At 41.6% G+C, this 19147-nt stretch overlaps 1 protein-coding gene across 4 annotated transcripts in view; it reads left to right on the forward strand.

Annotated features, from left to right (window-relative positions):
* KMT5B (lysine methyltransferase 5B) overlaps positions 1–19147 on the forward strand; it is a 56530-nt gene that overhangs the window by 14223 nt on the left and 23160 nt on the right. Inside the window, exons 1-3 of one of the 4 annotated variants that reach the window (XM_012557678.2) lie at positions 3509–3707; positions 5798–6033; positions 12830–12977. In XM_012557678.2, coding sequence (XP_012413132.1) covers positions 5874–6033; positions 12830–12977 — 308 coding nt within the window. In that variant the 5' untranslated portion in view covers positions 3509–3707; positions 5798–5873. Of the gene's footprint in view, positions 1–3508; positions 3708–4769; positions 6034–12829; positions 12978–19147 lie in introns of those variants that run through there. The other 3 variants (XM_023738146.1, XM_023738147.1, XM_004383643.3) reach the window with 3 other exon arrangements.

Genomic DNA, 19147 nt, shown 5'->3' on the forward strand with positions numbered 1-19147 from the left:
TTCACTGTGGGCAGTTTGGAAACAATACAGAGGAAAAAATGCTAATCCCAGTTCCCCAAAGATAGCCGTTGGCATCAGCAGTGTGGGACGTGTCCTTTCGGGAGGTGGGAGGTGGTGTGCGTATGTGTGGTGCTTTTCACCTTAGGAGTGGTTTTACAATAGCATCAGAAGTTTCCTTTTTAAGTACTTTGCTGACAATGCTTATTTTAAAGTTTTCCATGATGCTTTCCTTCGTATTGAAACCCACATGAGATGAATCTTCTGTCTCTGCGGACTTTAGGGTCTGGCAGAGTTGGATGCGATAAATCCCTTGGGGAAGTGGTACTGCCCACCTTGGAGCATATTCACAGCTGGATTTCCTTACAGCCTGGGCGCATCTTTTTTTGTCAACACTCACAAAAATAGAGAGAACAAAGTTTTCCATAGTACCCCTCAGGAATTCCACCCCATCATCACACTCGGATGATCTTTATTACTCCATTCCAGGGAATTGCCTAATACATTCTTTTTAAAAAAATGTAACAAAGATCAGGGCATACTGTTCTCGAATTAACTGACCTGTTACCATCACCTTCCACCCCAAATTTAACTTGCATGTGTCTTTTTCGGCATATTCTACTCTTTTTCTGTTTGAAGCAAGTGACGGAAGGACTTTGGACTCTCTTATTCATGGTTGTTACATTCTCCTCTGCCATGTGTTTCTTAAGCAAAGCCTCCTTGGTCTTTCCCCACGAGCCATGTTTCAAGACTTTCTGTCCGTTTTAAGAAGTTCTGTTGTTCCTGAGAGAGGCTCATAGAAGGTCGGTGGCCCATCCTATCCGTGAGTTGGTGGTGGTGGTTAGTTGCCGTTGAGTTGCAATTCCAACTCGTTCAGAGTAGAACTCCGTAGGGTTTTCAAGGCTGTGTGACCTTCTGGAAGTGGGATCGCCAAGCCTTATTTCCGAAGCGCCTGTGGGTGTGTTTGAACCGCCAGTCTTTTAGTTAGTATTAGTAGTCCAGTGCTTAACCATTTGCACTAGCTAGGGACTCCTGTCCGTGAGTTTACTCTCAGCGAAAGAGGTGTTTACGTTACGTGCACCTGTAGCCTTTGCCCAAGCTGATCACTCGCTTCTTGAAGTGCTGTTAGCTGGCTTCTAGGACAGCGTTTTCACTTGGTTATCCTCCTCCCTCTCTAAAACCAAAAGAACCAAACCCATTGCCGTCGAGTTGATTCCAACTCATAGTGACTCTAAAGGACATAGTAGAACTGCCCCGTAGAGTTTCCAAGGCTGTAAATCTTTACAGAAGCAGACTGCTCCATCTTTCTCCTGGGAAGAGGCTGGTGGATTCGAACTTCAGTAAGCTTCAGTTGGCAGCTGAGCGCTTAACTTCTGCGCCACCTGGGCTCCTCTCTCCTTTTTGTTATCCTTTGCGACCTTTTCCTCATCTTGATCTCTAAATGTGAGAGTGCTCCAGAGCTCAGTCCTTGAACTTCTTTTTTATCTATGCTCCCTCGGTGATTTCATCTGGGTCCATGGCTGGAAATACCATTAATGCTCTGACTCCGAATGTATCCCACCCCAGACACTTTCATCCACCTGCCTATTTGACAGCTCTACTTATTCTCTGAGTGCTTCTCAAAAATCACCAAAACCAAACTCCTGGTCCCACCTGTGTCCCCACCCCTGCCAAAACCTGGTCTTCCTATGGTCTTTGTCACCTCAGTAAGTGTTAACTCCTTTCTTCCAGGTGGTGGCGTATTGGAGTCCTCTCTCCCACATTCATTGTCAGTCTGCCAGCAAATCCTGTCTGTCAGCACAACTGGTCACTTCTCACCACCTCGTCTACACCCAGCCACCAGCATCTCTCCCCTGCTTTATTGCACTAGTCCCTTCACTGGTCTCCCTGCTTCCCCGCTTGTCTCCCAAATTGTCAGTTGCTTCATTGGACCTGTTATAAAAATGTCCACCTGCGAGCTCATCTCCGCCTACAGCCAGAGTGGGCCTTCACAGCTCTACGGTGGACCCTGTCGTTCCTCCGCTTTCCATCCCACTGGGAGTAAACGCTTCCACTCCCTGCGTTACGTGTTCTTCTCCCAGCCTCTCTGCCCCCCACCCGCCCTCCTCCAGCCACGCTGGCCTCGTTCTGCTCCTCAGATACATCAAGTGCATGTCTACCTCTGCGCTTTGTACTTTTCCCACTGCCCCGTACACGCTTCCCCCTTCTGTCCGCTGTTCTCCTCACTTCCTGAGCTCTCTTAGAAAAGAACCACCATCACCCCCTCCCCGACACACATTCACTCTGTCTCCTCCCTTCCCTTGCTCTCTGTCTCCTTCCCTTTTCCCCTAAACTGCTTTATTTTTTCCAGGGTGCTGACATTTAGGTGTTCATTTGTTATTTCCCGGTGCTTTCCTCTATTAAGGAGCCCTGGTGGTGCATCAGTGAAGTGCTCAGCTGCTGGCCAAAAGGTTGGAGGTTTGAGTCCACCTAGAGGCACCTCAGAAGAAAGGCCTGGCAGTCTGCTTCTCAGAAAATTAGCCATTGAAAATCCTGTGGAGCACACAGTTCTACTCTGATACATACGGGGTGGCCACTAGTTGTAGTCAACCTGAAGACAGCTGAGGATGGTAGTGGACCTTCAGTTCAAACTGAATAATACCCGTCAACCACGATGTAAACGAGAGCCGAGGTCATGAGTTTATTCCACTGTGGCTCCTTAACCCGCATTTAGCTGATATTGTGTGTAAGATAGAGTAGATCACAGTCTGTGTTCCGTGAACTGGGCTGAAGTGGGCTACTACTGCTGAAAGGATTATTGGTGGACTTTTCTTAATTCTCAGAAAAAAATTAGATCAATAGATGTAATTTCCTCCAATTAGGTTTTTTATTCTCTAATTTTTCTGAAAATGTTGGCATCTGTGTTTTGCCCTAGTGGATGGTAAATGAATGAATGAGGTACCCGAGAACAGTCGTTCTGGCTCTGGAACGTGCATCAGAATCACTGAAACACACACTGTTAGAGCGTGTCTTCCATCATCTCTTCGTAGTTGGTGTGTTTTCTTCACGAATTTGTCTGAGTGAGAATCTTGGTTGGAACTTAAGTTTCTCCATGGAGAGATGACTTGCTATTTCTTGTGTCTCTTAATTCTCTCTAAAGCCAGGTTTCTCTTTCCTAGCCCATATAGTCACACTCTGTATCTTATCACTGAGTATTAAGACGCCTAAGAGTCTGAAGAACAAGTTCCTCCGTCATTGGCCGTAAGTTGTGTGGTGTCTGTAGGCATCCTTAGGGTGGATTGCTCCCAGAGCACTTCCCTGTCTCCTCCTCGTTCTTTTGTCTTGAGGCGCCGAACGATGGGGTGAGCCAGAAAGTGTAATGGCAGGTGCCAGGGAGGTTACTGGGAGCCCTGGTGGTGCAGTGGTTAAGAGCTCGGCTGCTAACTGGATAGTCACCAGTTTGAATCCACCAGCTACTTCTTGGAAACCCTATGGGGCAGTTCTGCTCTGTCCTATAGGGTCGTTAGGCGTTGGAATCGACTCAATGGCAGCAGGTTTGGCTTTTTGGTCAGGGAGGTTGCTGGTGGTAGCAGCTCTGATTCCTGCTGTGTTTCTACCTGTGCAGTTTGCCTCAGGTGCCTGTTCATGCATGTGATCTGCTAGGTGAGGACTCGCGCAGCCTTTGACCCCGTGGGCATCTTGAGAAAGAAGAGGATTGGAATAGGTCGGAGGTAATAACCTTTAATTTACAATTAAAAAATGATGTGTAGGAATAGTCTCTGTTGAGTGCTTCAGACCACAGCCTCATCTGTTTATACTTTCATCAGCTGAGTGTGTCTGATATACTGTGGGCTGTGCTGGATACTGGGGTTAAAAATAAGAAACCCAGATTCTTGACCTCAGGAGCTCTTAGTCAATTAAGGATGCAGACAGTTACAGCCTCATGCCGTAAGGGCTTTCACCGAGGTTTCCTAGCAGGGGCATCTAACTGGGCTTGCCAGTGAGGGTCAAGGAAGACTTCCTGGAGGAGGATATGCTGGAATTAAAGGACTAACGGAATTAGCCAGACAGAAAGGGAGGTAGTGTTCCAGGCTCGCCCTCTAGTTGTGCACCTCCGAGTCAGGGCATTGCCTTATTTTCGAGCTTTCTTCGGCCTTTGGGCTTCAGAGATAACACTGCTCTTGAGTTCTGTGACTTTCCTTTTAAGCATAAATATAGGGTATTGATAATCAGTAGGCGGTCTTGTGGTAAATGAGATAACATTTAATCATTGGAAATTTTTGAGCTCATCGCTGTGCTGTATCACTGGGCTTGTCTGCCCTTTCCTCTCAAGCAGCAGCATTCTTTGGGTTCAGCGAAGCTTATGGGAACAGTCAGGAGTTTAAACAGTGAAGGGACCAGGGGAGAAAGAAATGTTAGCAAGTAATTATCAAAGTGTCCTTCTATCCATCGGCTGGTTTTTACCTTTTTACCTAAGCATGTTGCTCCCACTCACATTTCACCCAACTATGAATTCACACAAATCCTGTGACATGAAGGAGACCTGAGGTCAAGTAAACAGGAGTGTTTTGTACTTGTATTGGGCATCATTAAAGGCACGTCTGTGTATGCCTCTAGGAGGACTTCAGCATAATGTACCGTTTACACTTTCCTGTGAGCCTGTGAGAAGTCAGGGAAACGGACCCTTGCCCGGAGGTAGTGCGAGGTCCTCTGCGGACCGCCAGGCTCTGAGCGCAGCCCGCTGCCAGCTGCCTGTGTGAACTGGGCAGGTGAGCACAGTCTCTCCAGCCTTAGTTCATCTGTAGCCTGAAGGAGTTGTTCTCCTGATCTGACAGTCCCTTTAGTGCTGAAGTGCTGTTTTTTTTGCATTTTGTTCTCTTTGGGCCTTTTTGGTCTGACTTATACTAAAGGATAAGTCCATACTGTGGTGATGTCGTGGACATCCTTTTTCTGCTTCCGTCACTAAGAAACGTATACCCTCACTTCTGGAGGTCCTTGTCAGTGATAAGCGTCCTTCACTCAAAATCATTGTTTCCACATGTAGCTAATTAAAATTTGGATAGTAAGGGATGCCTCTGTATTACCAAATATAATAATCTCTCAATTCTTGTTGCTGCTAGACAGGAATGATTAGGCAGACATTTGCAGATGGGCGGATACTATTTTGATATTTGAATACTGGCCCCTTAAATACCTTGAACACTGACTTCAAACTAACAACAAGAAGATGAGACACCCTTTACTCTCCTTATTTTTGTCCCTCTGCTGAACTTGTGCTTTGTAGGTCTTTTTATGCTACGAGTAATGAGTCGGTAGTGTAACAGTGAGGTGCCCCTTACTTTTGTGGACGAAACTTACCACAGATGCCTTCTCCTGAGCCTTCCTTGGGACAGAAGAGAGATGACATCTCCGTAGTCTCCTCACAGAGGCAATAGAGTGTTATCAAAATGTGTGATTGGAGCAGCTTCTAGAGCTGTACCCAGATATCAGCGTCATGAATGAGCAAAGGTAATTCTCATTGGTAACCAGTAGATATTTATTGAGCATCTACTACTTGCCAGTCACCATTCTAAGCACAAGCAATGAACAGGACAAAGTGAGTCCCTGCCGCATGGAGTTTATATTCTAATCAGAGTCAGGGGGCCCTGTAGTCCTGAACGTGACATGATACGGTTCAGGGGAGCCACTGTAGTAATTAAAGAGTGGAAGCATTAATTACTAAATTACTTTTAATAGTTTGTATCTTAAGTGTGTTCCAGTGTGGTATTTCATGTATTTACCTACCCGTTTTGGTTTTGTTTTCATATTTTGTTTCTGTTAGGAGAGAACATTGAAATTACTCTCTAAGCTATTTGAAGAGAGTGACTAAATGCACCTGGGTCAGGCTGTCTGTGGGTATGAAGTGGTTGGGAGACTCCAAGAACATGGTGGTGAATGGCAGGAGAAATGGAGGCAAGTTGTCTGATGACCATCTGCAGACTCCATCCAAATTACCGCACACGGGAAAGGACACCCTGAAGGCTGGCAGAAATGCAGTTGAGAGGAGGTCAAGCAGATGTATGTACACACTTAACCTATTGGTGTTTCGATTGTGATGTGGAGTAATAATCCTTTTCAGTTTGTAATGTGTGTTCTGTTTTCTGTGTCTTCAAAGCACATTTTTTTGTATTCTCATGACAGTATAGTTTTTTTACTCTTGGGTTACATCGGTTTTGATTCTCACCTAACATGTAAAAGTTAAGTTTAATCCTTAACATAATAACCTTAATTTTGCATTTCTAGTCATAACTTTAAATTATTAATAGAAAATTTTGTAGATTTTTAAAGATACTGCTATTGAATTTCTTATAAGTTGGAACTTTTTTTTATATTTGATACAAGGATAAGCATGTATTTCTTCGGTTAATTTCCATAAATGTTTCATGGAGTAATTTGAATAATAAAGTCAACTCTAATTTACATTATGATAAGTGGAATGGAGGGTGGCTAGAACTGACTGGGATAACTTGACGATCCTGATCCTGTTTCCGTCGAGTCAGTTCTGACTCATAGCGACCCTATAAGACAGGGTAGAACTGCTCCATAGGGTTTCCAAGACTGTAATCTTTATGAAAGCTGACTGCCACATCGTTCTTCTGTGGAGTGGCTGGATTCGAACCACTGACCTTTCAGTTAGCAGCTGAGTGTTTAACCATTAACTCTACCAGGGCTCCTTAACTTGACGATAGTAGCCATTTATTCTGTTTATACAGAGCCCTCGTGTTGGCAGTGGTTAAGAGCTTAGGCTGCTAACCAAAAGGTCGCCAGTTGAAATCCACCAGCCACTCGTTGGAAACCCTATGGGGCAGTTCTTCTCTATCCTGTAGGGTCGCTATGAGTCGGAATTGGCTCGACGGGGCACAATAACAGTGACAGTGATATGGAGCAAACAGTTGATTATCTTGACTGTGAAGCAGTGCTGACAATAAGTTACTTCATTCCCTTTATACCTCTTGGTAAGAATGGGGCTACTTTTAGGGACTTTGAAAAGTTGTGGATTTGTTACATCTTTCATAGCTCTTCTAAGAGTAGTAAAATGCCTGAGTGTGTGGTAAAATGCCTGAGTGTGTGGCCATGTTAAGGAGGACAACTTTAATTTCTTGCTTTTCCTAAGGTTAATCTAACCACTATTGAATATACTTAGTTTGTCTCGGAATTGACCTGTTCCCATTGGATTGGTATCACCCTGTGGGGTTTTCTACAGTGTCGGATATAGATTATACCAGTTCTGATTGATTTCCTTCCCTTTACACTTAGGGGTTTACGTTCATCATTGGGCCCAACTACCCCTAGCCATTCCCTGTCACGTCAGGTCACTTCTTCTGTAGGAGACCAGGCAGAAATCCCTGCTGCGGACAGAAGTAAGAAGAAAGCCAGGGGTGAATGGATTCTCCTCTTCATGGTCTCCTCCTCACCTCGAGGTTGCTGTTAGTGTACACACTCACTGATCCTGCCTCACCCTCCAGCATTTGATGGGTTCCTTCAGTTTGTAGGAATAGGGAAATGTAGTGACCGTATTAGTGATATTGGCTCTGGTCAGTAAATTAGACATTTCTTAAAACATTTTAGCAAATCGCTATTGGCCTCCTTTTGTGCATTACAGTGCAAAAAGGTTTCCATTGGAAGCTACAATCTGCATTAGTCACAAAACAGTTTAATTATTGGAAATACATAAGAAATTTAGAAAATGGCCATTGTGTGGATCTACATTTCGTCAAGTGTAGGTAGATTTAGAGGAACTGGGAAAACTTAGCGAGTGTGAACATAGACATTAACACGTTGAACGTTATCGGACAAAAATGGTGCAGAAACAGAGTGAACGAAGAAGACAAATTGGGGAGCACAAAGCAGTGCTCCAATTTAGAGAAAATGTACCAACTTCACCTGCCATCAGGGCCCCAAAGGATGTGAAACTAAACCTGACAGGACTGAAGAGAGAAATAGTTCAACGTTAATAGTGGGAGACTTCAAGACCCGTTTTCCGTGATGGAACTAAGCAGATATCAGCAGGGAAACCGAAGACTTGAACAGTGCTGTAAACCACCTAGACCTAACAGACGTGTAGAGTGCCCCACCCCAAAACGGAAGCGTACACATTCTTCTCTAGAGCACATGGAATATTCTTCAGGGGAGACCATATGCTAAGCCATAAAATAAGATGCAGTAAATGTAAAAGGATTGAAATCATACAAAGTATGTTCTCTGACCACAGTGGAATGAAATTAGAAATCAAATAACAGAAAGAAATGTGAGAAATTTACAGATATGTGAAAATTAAATACTCCTAAATAACCGACAGATCAAAGAAGAAGTGGGAATTTAAAAAATGCTTTGAGATAAGTGAAAATGAAGATACAATATACCAAAACCTATGGGATGCAATTAAAGTAGTGCATAGAGGGCAGTATGTAGTCGTAGATGCCTATGTTAAAAAAGAAGATAGATCTCAAATAACTTAACCTTCCACCGTCAGACACCAGAAAAAGAGAACAAATTAAAACCAAAGTAAGCAGAATGAAAGAAATAATGAGTATTAGAGTAGAAATTAATGAACTAGAGAAAGTCAGCAAAACCAAAAGTTGATTCTTTGAAAAGATCAATAAAACTGGGAAACCTTAACATTAACCAAGAAAAATGAGAGATCACTCGAATTACTAAAACCAGGAATGAAAGAGGGCATTACTGCTGACCTTACAGGAAAAAATATATCTGTAAGGGAATACTGTGAACAACTATATAACAACAAGTTAGGTAACTTAGATTAAATGGGCAAATTCCTAGAAAGAAACCACAAACTTGACTCCAGAAGAAGCAGAAAATCTGAAAAGCGTGTAACACACAGAAATTGAATTAATAGTAATAATAAACATTACCCACAAAGGTTTCAGTCCGACATGACTAGTGAATTCTACCAGATGTTTAAGAAATAATTAATACTAGTTCCTCACGAACTCTTCCAAAAAATAGTAAAGAAGTGAGTTCTTTTTCAGCTCATTGTATGAGGGCAAGTTACCTTGATGCCAAAACTACCACAAGAAAACTACAGACCAATACCTCTTAGGAATACAGATGCAGAAATCCTCAACAAAATACTGGCAAACCAAATCCAGCAACATATGAAAAGGATTCTACACCATGACCAAGTGGGATTTGGCCCAAGAATACATGGTTGGTTTAACATCTGAAAATCACCATAGTACACCATGTTGATAGAATGAAGGACAGAAAACACATGGTCATCTCAGTAGACTCAGAAAAAGCATTTGACAAAATCCAACACTCTTTCATGATAAAAACATTTAACAAACTAGGAATAGGAGGGAATTTCCTCAACTTGATAAAGGACATGTATGAAAAACCCACAGCTAATATACTTAATGGTGAAAGACTAAAGGCTTAACCATAAGGTCAGGAGCAAGGCAAGGATATCTACTCTCACCACTGTTTAACATTCTACTGGACGTTCTAGCCAAGGCCATTAGGCAAGAAAAAGAAAAGGCATCCAGAGTGCAAAGGAAAGAGGTAAAAGGACCTCTAGTCACAGATGACATTATCTTGTATATAGAAAATCCTAAGGAATCCATTAAAAAATTATTTGGACTGAAAACAAGTTCAGCAAGGTTGCAGGATACAAGATTGATATATAAAAACAATTGTGTTTCTATACAACTTGCAATGAACAATCAGAAAATGAAATTAAGGAAGCAGTTTTATTTACAGTGGCATCAAAAATAATATATTTAGGCATAAATTTAACAAAAAAATGTAAAACTTACACTCTGAAAACTATAAAACATTGTTGAAAGAAGTTAAAGAAGACCCATGGAAAGACATCCCATGTTTATTGATTGGAAGAGTTAATATTGTTAAGATACTCCCCAAATTGAACTACAGATTCGACATAATTTCTGTCAAAACCCCAGCTTGGGGACTGGGGGGTCCCAGCTGGCTTCTTTGCAGAAATTGAAAAAATGAAAAACAAACCCATTGCCATCGAGTTGATTCTGACTCATAGCAACCCTATAGGACAGAGTAGACCTGCCCCATAGAGTTTCCAAGGAGCGCCTGGTGGATTTGAACTGCCGACCTTTTGGTTAGCAGCCGTAGCACTTAACCACTACGCCATCAGGGTTTCCAGAAATTGAAAGCCAATCCTAAATTTCTTACGGAAATTCAAGAGAAGCGGAATAGCCAAAACTATCTTGAAAAAGAAGAACAAAGTTGGAGGACTCACACTTGCCATTTTCAGAACCTAACTATAAAGCTAGAGTAATCAAGACAGTGTTGTACTGGTATAAGGATAGACACGATGGAATAGAATGGAGAGTCCAGAAATAAACCCTCACATTTGCAGTCAGTTGATTTTTCATTCAACAAGGGTATCAAGATAATTCCAAGGGAGAAAGAACAGTCTCTTCAACAAATGGTGTTGGGACAACTGGATATCCACATGCAGAAGAACGATGTCGAATGCCTACCTTACACCATATATAAAAATGAACTCAAAACGGGTCAGCCCCCTAAATGTAAAAGCTAAAATTATAAAACTCTTAGAACAAAAAGTAGGTGTAAATTATCATGACTTTGAATCAGGGGATGGTTTTTTAGATATACCACTAAAAGTACAAGCAACAGAAGAAAAAAATAGATAAGTTGGAGTTCATCAAAATACAAAACTTTTGTACTTCAGGAGACACCATCAAGAAAGTGAAAAGACAACCCACAGAATGGGAGAAAATATATTCAAGTCACATATTTGATAAAGGACTAGTATTCAGAATATATAAACTCAACAATAAAGGCAACCAAATTAAAAAATGGGCCAATGTTCTCATTAGACATTTCTCCAAAGATGTATAAAGTGGCCAGTAAGCACGTGAGAAAATGCTCACCATTGTTAGTCATCAGAGAAATGCAAATCAAAGCTGCAGTGAGATACCACTTCTTTCCCACTAGGGTGTCTACAGTCAAAAAGACAGACAAAAACAAGTGTTGTGAGGATGTGGAGAAAATTGGAGCCCTCATACACTGCTGGTGGTAAAATAGTCCAGCTGCTCTGGAAAGCAGTCTGATAGTTCCTCAGAAGGTTGAACTTCAAGTTACCATGGGGGTGTTCTCGTTGCAGTCAAGTCGATTCTGACTCATGGTGACCCCATATGACCCAGTGATTCCACCCCTAGGTATATAGGCGAGAGAAGTGAAAACATATGTCCACAAAAAAATTTGTGCCCATAGAGGGACAGAAAAAGAAATCTGAGAAGTTTTTCTATCTTCTTGACCAAAAAAAAAAAAAAAAAAAAGTATACACAGATGTTCATAACAGCATTATTCATAATAGCCAAAAAATGGAAACAATCCAAGTGTCCAGTAACTGATAAATGGATAAATAAAATGTGGTATATCTATACAACGGAAAATTATTCAGCCATATAAAGGAATTGAGTTTATATATGGTACAATATGGAGGAACCTTGAAACCATTATGCTAAGTGAAAGAAGTCAGTCACAAAAGGTCACATAGTGTATGAGTCTATCTGTGTGAAGTTTCCAGAACAGGCAAACCCATAGAGACAGAAAGCAGATTAGTGGTTCCAGGACCTGGCAGGGAAGGCGGGGGTGAATGGACGGTGACGGCTGATAGGTGTGGGGGTGTTTTGGAGGCGTGATCAAAATGTTCTAAACATTGATTGTGGTGATGGTTACACAATTCTGTGACTGTATTACAAACCTTTGAATTGTACACTTTAAGTGGGTAAATTGTATGGAATGTGAATTATATCTTAAAGGTGTTATCTAAAAAACGTAACAACTTTGTTAGCTTTTCACATACCTACATGCAGATAATTTGATTACAAAGTCCTGTACTTCCTCTTTGGCAGAGCCTTACTCGTGAGTTTTGATTTTGTGTTTTGAAGGAGTGAACGGATAGGTTGATCCTCTGGTGTGTGTGCCATTCTTCCACATGTTAATTTTGAGAGCCTCCAGGTGCTGGTGCCCTCTCCCTATGTCAGTGACGTGCTCGTTCCTCAGGAAGGCTGCAGACTTGATGAGCGGTGCTCAAATGGCATCTCTGCGCTTTAGCCCTGCCTTGTCTGTCTGCATGTTGTTTTTCCTTCCGCCACTTACTTCAATCATGTATTTCAGTCACTTCCCTATTTTCATTTATTCATTCAAAATCTATTTCAAACAGGTCATTTAGAATTAGGCCTCTCATTCTCCTTCCACTTCTTTCCCCGAATCCTGCTACCTAGCCCTGTAATCATAGACAGGTTGCCTCACCTCTGAGCCGGAGTCACCAGCACAGTACAGGGATAAATAATCATTCTTCTGCCCCGAAGCAGGAGGCTGAGCTCCCTCTTTCACATTCCTTTCCGTACTTGAGAGCTCCGATTCTGACAGTTAGTCCCAGAGAGTGTTGTGTGTTCCTTGTTTCCGCCTCACTCCACCCTCTCTGTAAAGGCCCTGTTTGCTCTCTTGCTGGAAGGATGAGCTTCCTCCCATCCTCTGCTTCTCCCCTGTTCCTTGGAGGGCAGAGGGTAAGCCGTGAACCAAAGATTCTCACAGCCACCCACACCGCTTTCTTGGAAACCTGATAATACTACCACCTAACCAACAGACTCTGAATAACTGGGTTAGTGTATTGCAGTTGGGTTTCTGTTTTTGCAAAAGGTACTAAATCTTTTTACTTAAGCTGATTGAAATAAGTTTCTATTCTTGATTACTAGCTTAAATGGACATTGAAGCTAAAAGGTTTTAAGGTAGATTGCAGTAGTTTTCAATTTGAGTTACTTTTATTTTCCCTTGCTTTTCACAGGTAATGGTAATTCTGGATTCGAAGGCCAGAGTCGATATGTACCATCTTCTGGAATGTCTGCCAAGGAGCTTTGTGAAAATGATGACCTAGCAACTAGTTTGGTTCTTGATCCCTATTTAGGTTTTCAGACCCACAAAATGAACACTAGGTAATTCTAAATCCTTATCCTGAATGCAGCCCATGGTTTGGTTGAACTTAATAGGTGGCTAATTTTACTTTTACTCAAAATTCAAAATGATGTGAAAGGAAAATTCTTCGCTACAGAAGAGCTTTTTGTATGTGAACAAAGAAGTTTCTAAGAGTCTTGTCAGTTTTAACTCTTTGTGTTCTTATTTTATCTCAGAATATTTCTATTAAAATAGAAGCTGGAGGAGCGTCTTCATTTTCTGTTTTAAATATTGATGATATTTATCTCAGCTGGAATCTTAAGCATCCTGTAAAGTCTTGGAAAAGTATGATAGTTTTTTCCCACTTAGAGAAGGTTACGTGAATTTTTTTTTCATGATTTTATTACAGACCTTTTCTCCTTTTAAATAAGTGCTATTGTATATGGGGAGGAGCCCTGGTGGCCAAGTGGTTAAGAGCTTGGCTGCTTACCAAAAGGTCAGCAGTTTGAATCCAGCAGCCACTGCTTGGAAACCCTGTGGGGCAGTTCTCCTGTGTCCTACAGGGTCACTGTGAGTCGGAATCGACTCACCAGTAGCAGGTTGGGTTTTTTTTGGTATATATCAGGAAATTTACCATTGGGTTTGGTCTCTGAAATTCAGCCAGTCGTTATGAGTAAGAGGGAATATTTTTAAAGAGGTGCTCATGTTCAGTGTACAGATAGGAAAATAGACGTGTAAGTGCTTTATTGCGTATCAAATACTATATATATAAAGTATTATTAAATTGATCTTGATATCTGTCCTCCATTAATATCTATTCTGATTCTCTTAGATACTTTCATAATTGTCTCTCTTGAAATGTCATAGTTGATCTCCAACAGACAGGAGGTGAGAGCCATGTGGCTCTTCTTTATCTCTTACCTTCCATGGCAAAGGGCTTTCAAATCTGCTGCAAAAGAATAACCACAGGAATTGAGGATGGTAGGGCATGTTCTGGAGCCCTGCTCCCTCTGCCTCCTTCACCCTCTGACTGGTGTTCTATAGCTCTAGGTCACTGACCCCCCTAAGGGGACTGGATCGCCAGGGGGATAGTTATTGATAAATAGTGGGGGGAAGGTAGGAGTTTGTGAGTGAAGGTGATTGGTGAAAGTCTTGTGTCCGTTTTTTGTTTTTTTTTTTTTCCTTTCAGTTCTATCCCTTGCTAGAATTAAAACAGCCATACTGTATGGTTGACTTACCAATTATATTCTAAAATCAGAAAGAGGTAATTTAGGTAAAAATGTGCCTTTGGCATTTTCATGTAATTTCCTGTCATCATATTTATCCTTTCTAAAATGAAGTTAAAACATGGAATGGACTTGAGAGATTAATAGTTCTCTGCCGTCAGAGAGGCAGACGTCTAGGTTTTCTAAATAGGCAAACAGCTGCCTATTCTCTGGAAAATCACCAGGATCGGGTACCCTGATGGCCACAAAGATCTAGTTTGCATTATTTTAAGTCCAGTGAACAGAGAGGCCAGTGATCATCTCCTTCTGTAAAATCCTGATAGTATTGAAGTCACTGTATAGCCTTTCTCTTTGCTGGGCTCAGAAGTGTGAGCACGTGAGTCACTGTTTCACTTAGCAGTTGAGTGGCATTCAGGATGTCACTGCAAAAATTGAGACCCACAGTTATGAACTAGAGTAATCAAGAGTTAAATTATGTTCTTTATGCCTTGTCTACTGAGATATGGGAGCATGTAGTACATCTTAAAAAGAGTTCTGTCAAAATTACAATGAAAAGTTCTAACGGCTTCTGGAAGGAACTTGGTAATCAGAACCGCTGTGCTTCACCTATGTTAGATGGCGTAGTGTTGCCTGTTACTGGCCTCTGCAATAGGAAATAACTTCAGTTTTCCATAGAAGTCCTCCTGGTGTCCATCTGAATCACTTGGGAATCTTGTTAAAATGCAGGTTTACAGATTCAGGCGATTTGTGATAGGGTCTGAATTTTGCATTTCTAACCGGTTCCCTGACTACACTTGGAATAGCAAGGTCCTAAACCATCTAGGGAAACCCTGGTTGCGTAGTGGTTAAGTGCTACGGCTGCTAACCAAAAGGTCAGCAGTTCAAATCCACCAGGCGCTCCTTGGAAACTATGGAGCAGTTCTGCTCTGTCCTGTAGGGTCGCTGTGAGTCGGAATTGACTCGTCGGCAATGGATTTGAAACCATCTAGCCAGTGACTTCTTTGCAGATACCTTTTTTCAACAGTATAAACGACGACTGTACACATGGACCTCGTCAGATGGAATACACAGGAATCAAATCGAAAGAAACAACGGAAAAGCTCAGTATCATCAGTCAGAACAAGGCCAGGGGCTGAACATGGAACAGACCATCAGTTGCTCCTGTGCAAGTTCAAGTTGAAGAAAATTAGAACAAGTCCACAAGAGCCAGAGTATGACCTTGAGTACATCCCACCTGCATTTAGAGACCATCTCAAGAATAGATTTGACACTTGGAACACTGATGACCAAAGACCAGAGTTGTGGAATGACATCAAGGACATCATGCATGAAGAAAGCAGGAGATCATTAAAACGATAGGAAAGAAAGAAAAGACCAAAACAGATGTCAAAGAGACTCTGAAAGTTGCTCTTGAACATCAAGTAGCTAAAGCTAATGGAAGAAATGATGAAGTAAGAGAGCTGAACAGAAGATTTCAAAGAGTGGCTCAGGAAGACAAAGTGAAGTATTATAGTGACATGCAAAGACCTGGAGATAGAAAACTAAAAGGGAAGAACATGCTTGGCGTTCCTCAAGCTTAAAATAACTGAAGAAAAAATTCAAGCTTCGGTTTCAATATTGAAGGGTTCTATGGGTAAAATACGAAACAACCCAGGAAGCATCAAAAGAAGATGGAAGGAGTACACAGAGTCACTGTACCAGAAAGAATTGGTTGACATTCAGCCATTTCAGAAGGTAGCATATGATCAAGAACCAGTGGTACTTAAGGAAGAGGTCCAAACTGACTGAAAGCATTGGTGAAAAACAGTGCTCAAGGAACTGATGGGCTACCAATTGAGATGTTCAGTAAATGGATGCAGCGCTGGAAGTGTTCACTCATTTATGCCAAGAAATTTGGAAGACAGTTACCTGGCCAACCAACTGGAAGAGATCCATATGTGTGCCCATTCCAAAGAAAGGTGATCCAGCAGAATGCAGAAATTATTGAACAGTATCATTAATATCACACGCACAAGTAAAATTTTGCTGAAGATCATTCAAAAGCAGTTGCAGCAGTACATCAACAGGGAACAGCCAGAAATTCAAGCCAGATTCACAAGAGGACGTGGAGCAAGGGATATCATTGCTGATGTCAGATGGATCCTGGCTGAAAGCAGAGAATACCAGAAAGATGTTTACCTGTGTTTTATTGACTATGCAAAGACATTTGACTGTGTGAATCATAACAAATTATGGATAACGTTGGGAAGAATGGGAATTCCAGAACACTTAATTGTGCTCATGAAGAGCCTGTACTTAGACCAAGAGGCAGTCGTTCACACAGAACAAGGGGATACTGCGTGGTTTAAATTCGGGAAAGGTGAGCATCAGTTGTATCCTTTCACCATACTTATTCAGTCTGTATGCTGAGCAAATAATCTTGAGAAGCTGGACTATATGAAGAAGAATGCAGCATCAGGATTGGAGGAAGACTCATTAACAGCCTGGGTTATGCAGATGACACAACCTTGCTTGCTGAAAGTGAAGAGGACTTGGACTTGAAGCACTTACTGATGAAGATCAAAGACCACAGCCTTGAGTATGGATTATACCTCAACATAAAGAAAACAAAATCCTCACAACTGGACCAATAAGCAACATAATGATAAACAGAAAAGATTGAAGTTGTCAAGAATTTCATTTTACTTGGATCCACAATCAATACCTGTGGAAGCAGTAGTCAAGAAATCAAATGACGCATTGCATTGGGCAAATCTGCTGCAAAAGACTTCTTTAAAATTTTAAAAAGCAAAGTTGTCACTTTAAGGACTAAGGTGTGCCTGACTCAAGGCATGGTGTTTTCAGTCGCCTCGTGTGTATGTGAAAGCTGGACAGTGAATAAGGAAGACCGAAGAAGAATTGGTGTCTTTGGATTGTGGTGTTGGCAAAGAATATTGAATATACCATAGACTGCCAAAAGAATGAACAAATCTCTTGGAAGAAGTACCGCCAGAATGCTCATTAGCTACAAGGGATGCCGAGACTTCATCTCACGTACTTTGGACATACTATCCAGAGGGACCAGTCCCTGGAGAAGGACATCATGCTTGGTAAAGTAGAGGGTCAGGGAAAAAGAGGAAAACCCTCCACAAGGTGTATTGACACAGTGGCTGCAACAGTAGGCTCAAACGTAACGACAGTTGTGAGGATGGTGCAGGACCGGGCAGTGTTTCTTTCTGTTGTACGTGGGATCGCTATGAGTCAGAACCAGCGTGACAGCACCTAACAGCAACAGCAACAAACCATCTAGCCTACTGCGTTTTGTTGGAGCATGATAAATGAATACAAAGGTCTTATCAGTAGTTCCCTAGGGCTCGCTTAAAACCCATTAGTCATAAAATATCAAGTTCAGGATTACCACTCAAATGTTACTAAAACGCAAGACCTTACTATATCTGGAGGACCCCTAAATTGAAATGCATCAACTACAAATTATTTTCCCCTAGAAATTGAAGCATCTGAAATTAAAACTGGCTAATCAAGTTAAACGTGCAGAAGAAAGCGTTTTATATTTTCAGCGCAACATTTAATTCTGCTCTTACGGTTCCCCAGCTGGCCTTGGGTGGTGGGCTGATCCTTCTCCCCTGGACAGACCAGGTTGGCTGTGTAGCAGTGTCCGCACTTCAGGCCAGCGTGGGTGTGCAGTTGTTGTCGTTTTACCGGAGAGTCCTGTCTGCATTTCACCAGAGGCTTTAATTTTAAAGATATTTTAAAAAAAAAAAAAAAAACTCTTCTAAGCGGACATTTGGGGAATGCACAGGAATGTTATTAATGAAGTATATTAATCTGAGTGAAAGGCCCACCTTTTCAGTTAGTGGATTTATCTGAAGATCAAAGTATCCTTTTTAGTTCTTCATCTTTTGAGCAAGAATTTACTTATATCATTTTCAAAGATGCTATTATGTAGAAAATAAGGACAACCTACAGTGTTTTGTTAGAATAGTAGATAACCAATAAATACTTCTTACATTATGAGAGACTTCTTTAGGGTGCAAAAGAGGTGACTGAAAGATGTAATTGGATCTCGCGTTTTAATTTTGCAGAGCTGTCTGTGTGCTGTTCTGTTTCATTGGTCTCTTTATGTTCGTGCGTCTGTAATTTGATTGTCAGCTTCAGGTTCTCTGTTTCCATCGCCTTTCCCTCCCTCCTCCCTTCAGTGTACCAGCAAGAACAGTGTCGAGAAACAGTAGCTGTTCAGTGATTTGAGAATTTCCAAACTGACTCTTTTTGAATGCTTATCTTTTAATCGGCATATATCCCTATATCTAGAAACAGTATAAACAAAATAGTAATTCTGATTGATTGGGAAGAATTTGGATTTAATTGACTTTTGTCAGTAATGGAACTTAGACATTCTTCTTTTAATCAGAGAATGGACGTGTTGGTAATACCTGTGATTTAAAAATGGGTGGGGGTGAGGGGGGGAAGGATACTGTAAAGCTGGGTGGGTGCTTTTCAGGAAGACCCTGGGTGTAGGCTGCACAACCCTGAGATTTGGGAATCTCTTGAGGAGTCGGAGAGAGCCTAGGAGAGCAGGGAGCAGGAAGTCGCGTTATCAGGAAATGAGAAAGGTCACTGCAGGGCACCTTTTCTTTGGAGCTTTTCCTGGTTTTTCTGACCCACAGTTCAGCCGGGACACTGCTTGCTTCCTCCTTGCATTGCTGTGGCCATCCAGTTTTTATTGTACTTACTAATGTATTTGATGACTTGTATCCACTGTTGGACGTAAACTTATAAATCACTTTACGTATCACTTTAAAATCAGGTGCTTGACTGTGCATAAAGAACATTTTTAGACCTGACTTAATATAATCAAAGATAAAACTACGTAGAAAAAGGAAAGAATTTTAGCAAACTGCCTTTTGTTATCCTTCTGAGCCTACAGATGGCTTTATAAAGTTCTTGAATATCACAGTGTTTTAAGAATATTTGCTACAACTAATATT

Source organism: Trichechus manatus, unplaced genomic scaffold (assembly GCF_000243295.1).
Source record: "Trichechus manatus latirostris isolate Lorelei unplaced genomic scaffold, TriManLat1.0 scaffold00113, whole genome shotgun sequence".
Classification (NCBI taxonomy): Eukaryota; Metazoa; Chordata; class Mammalia; order Sirenia; family Trichechidae; genus Trichechus; species Trichechus manatus.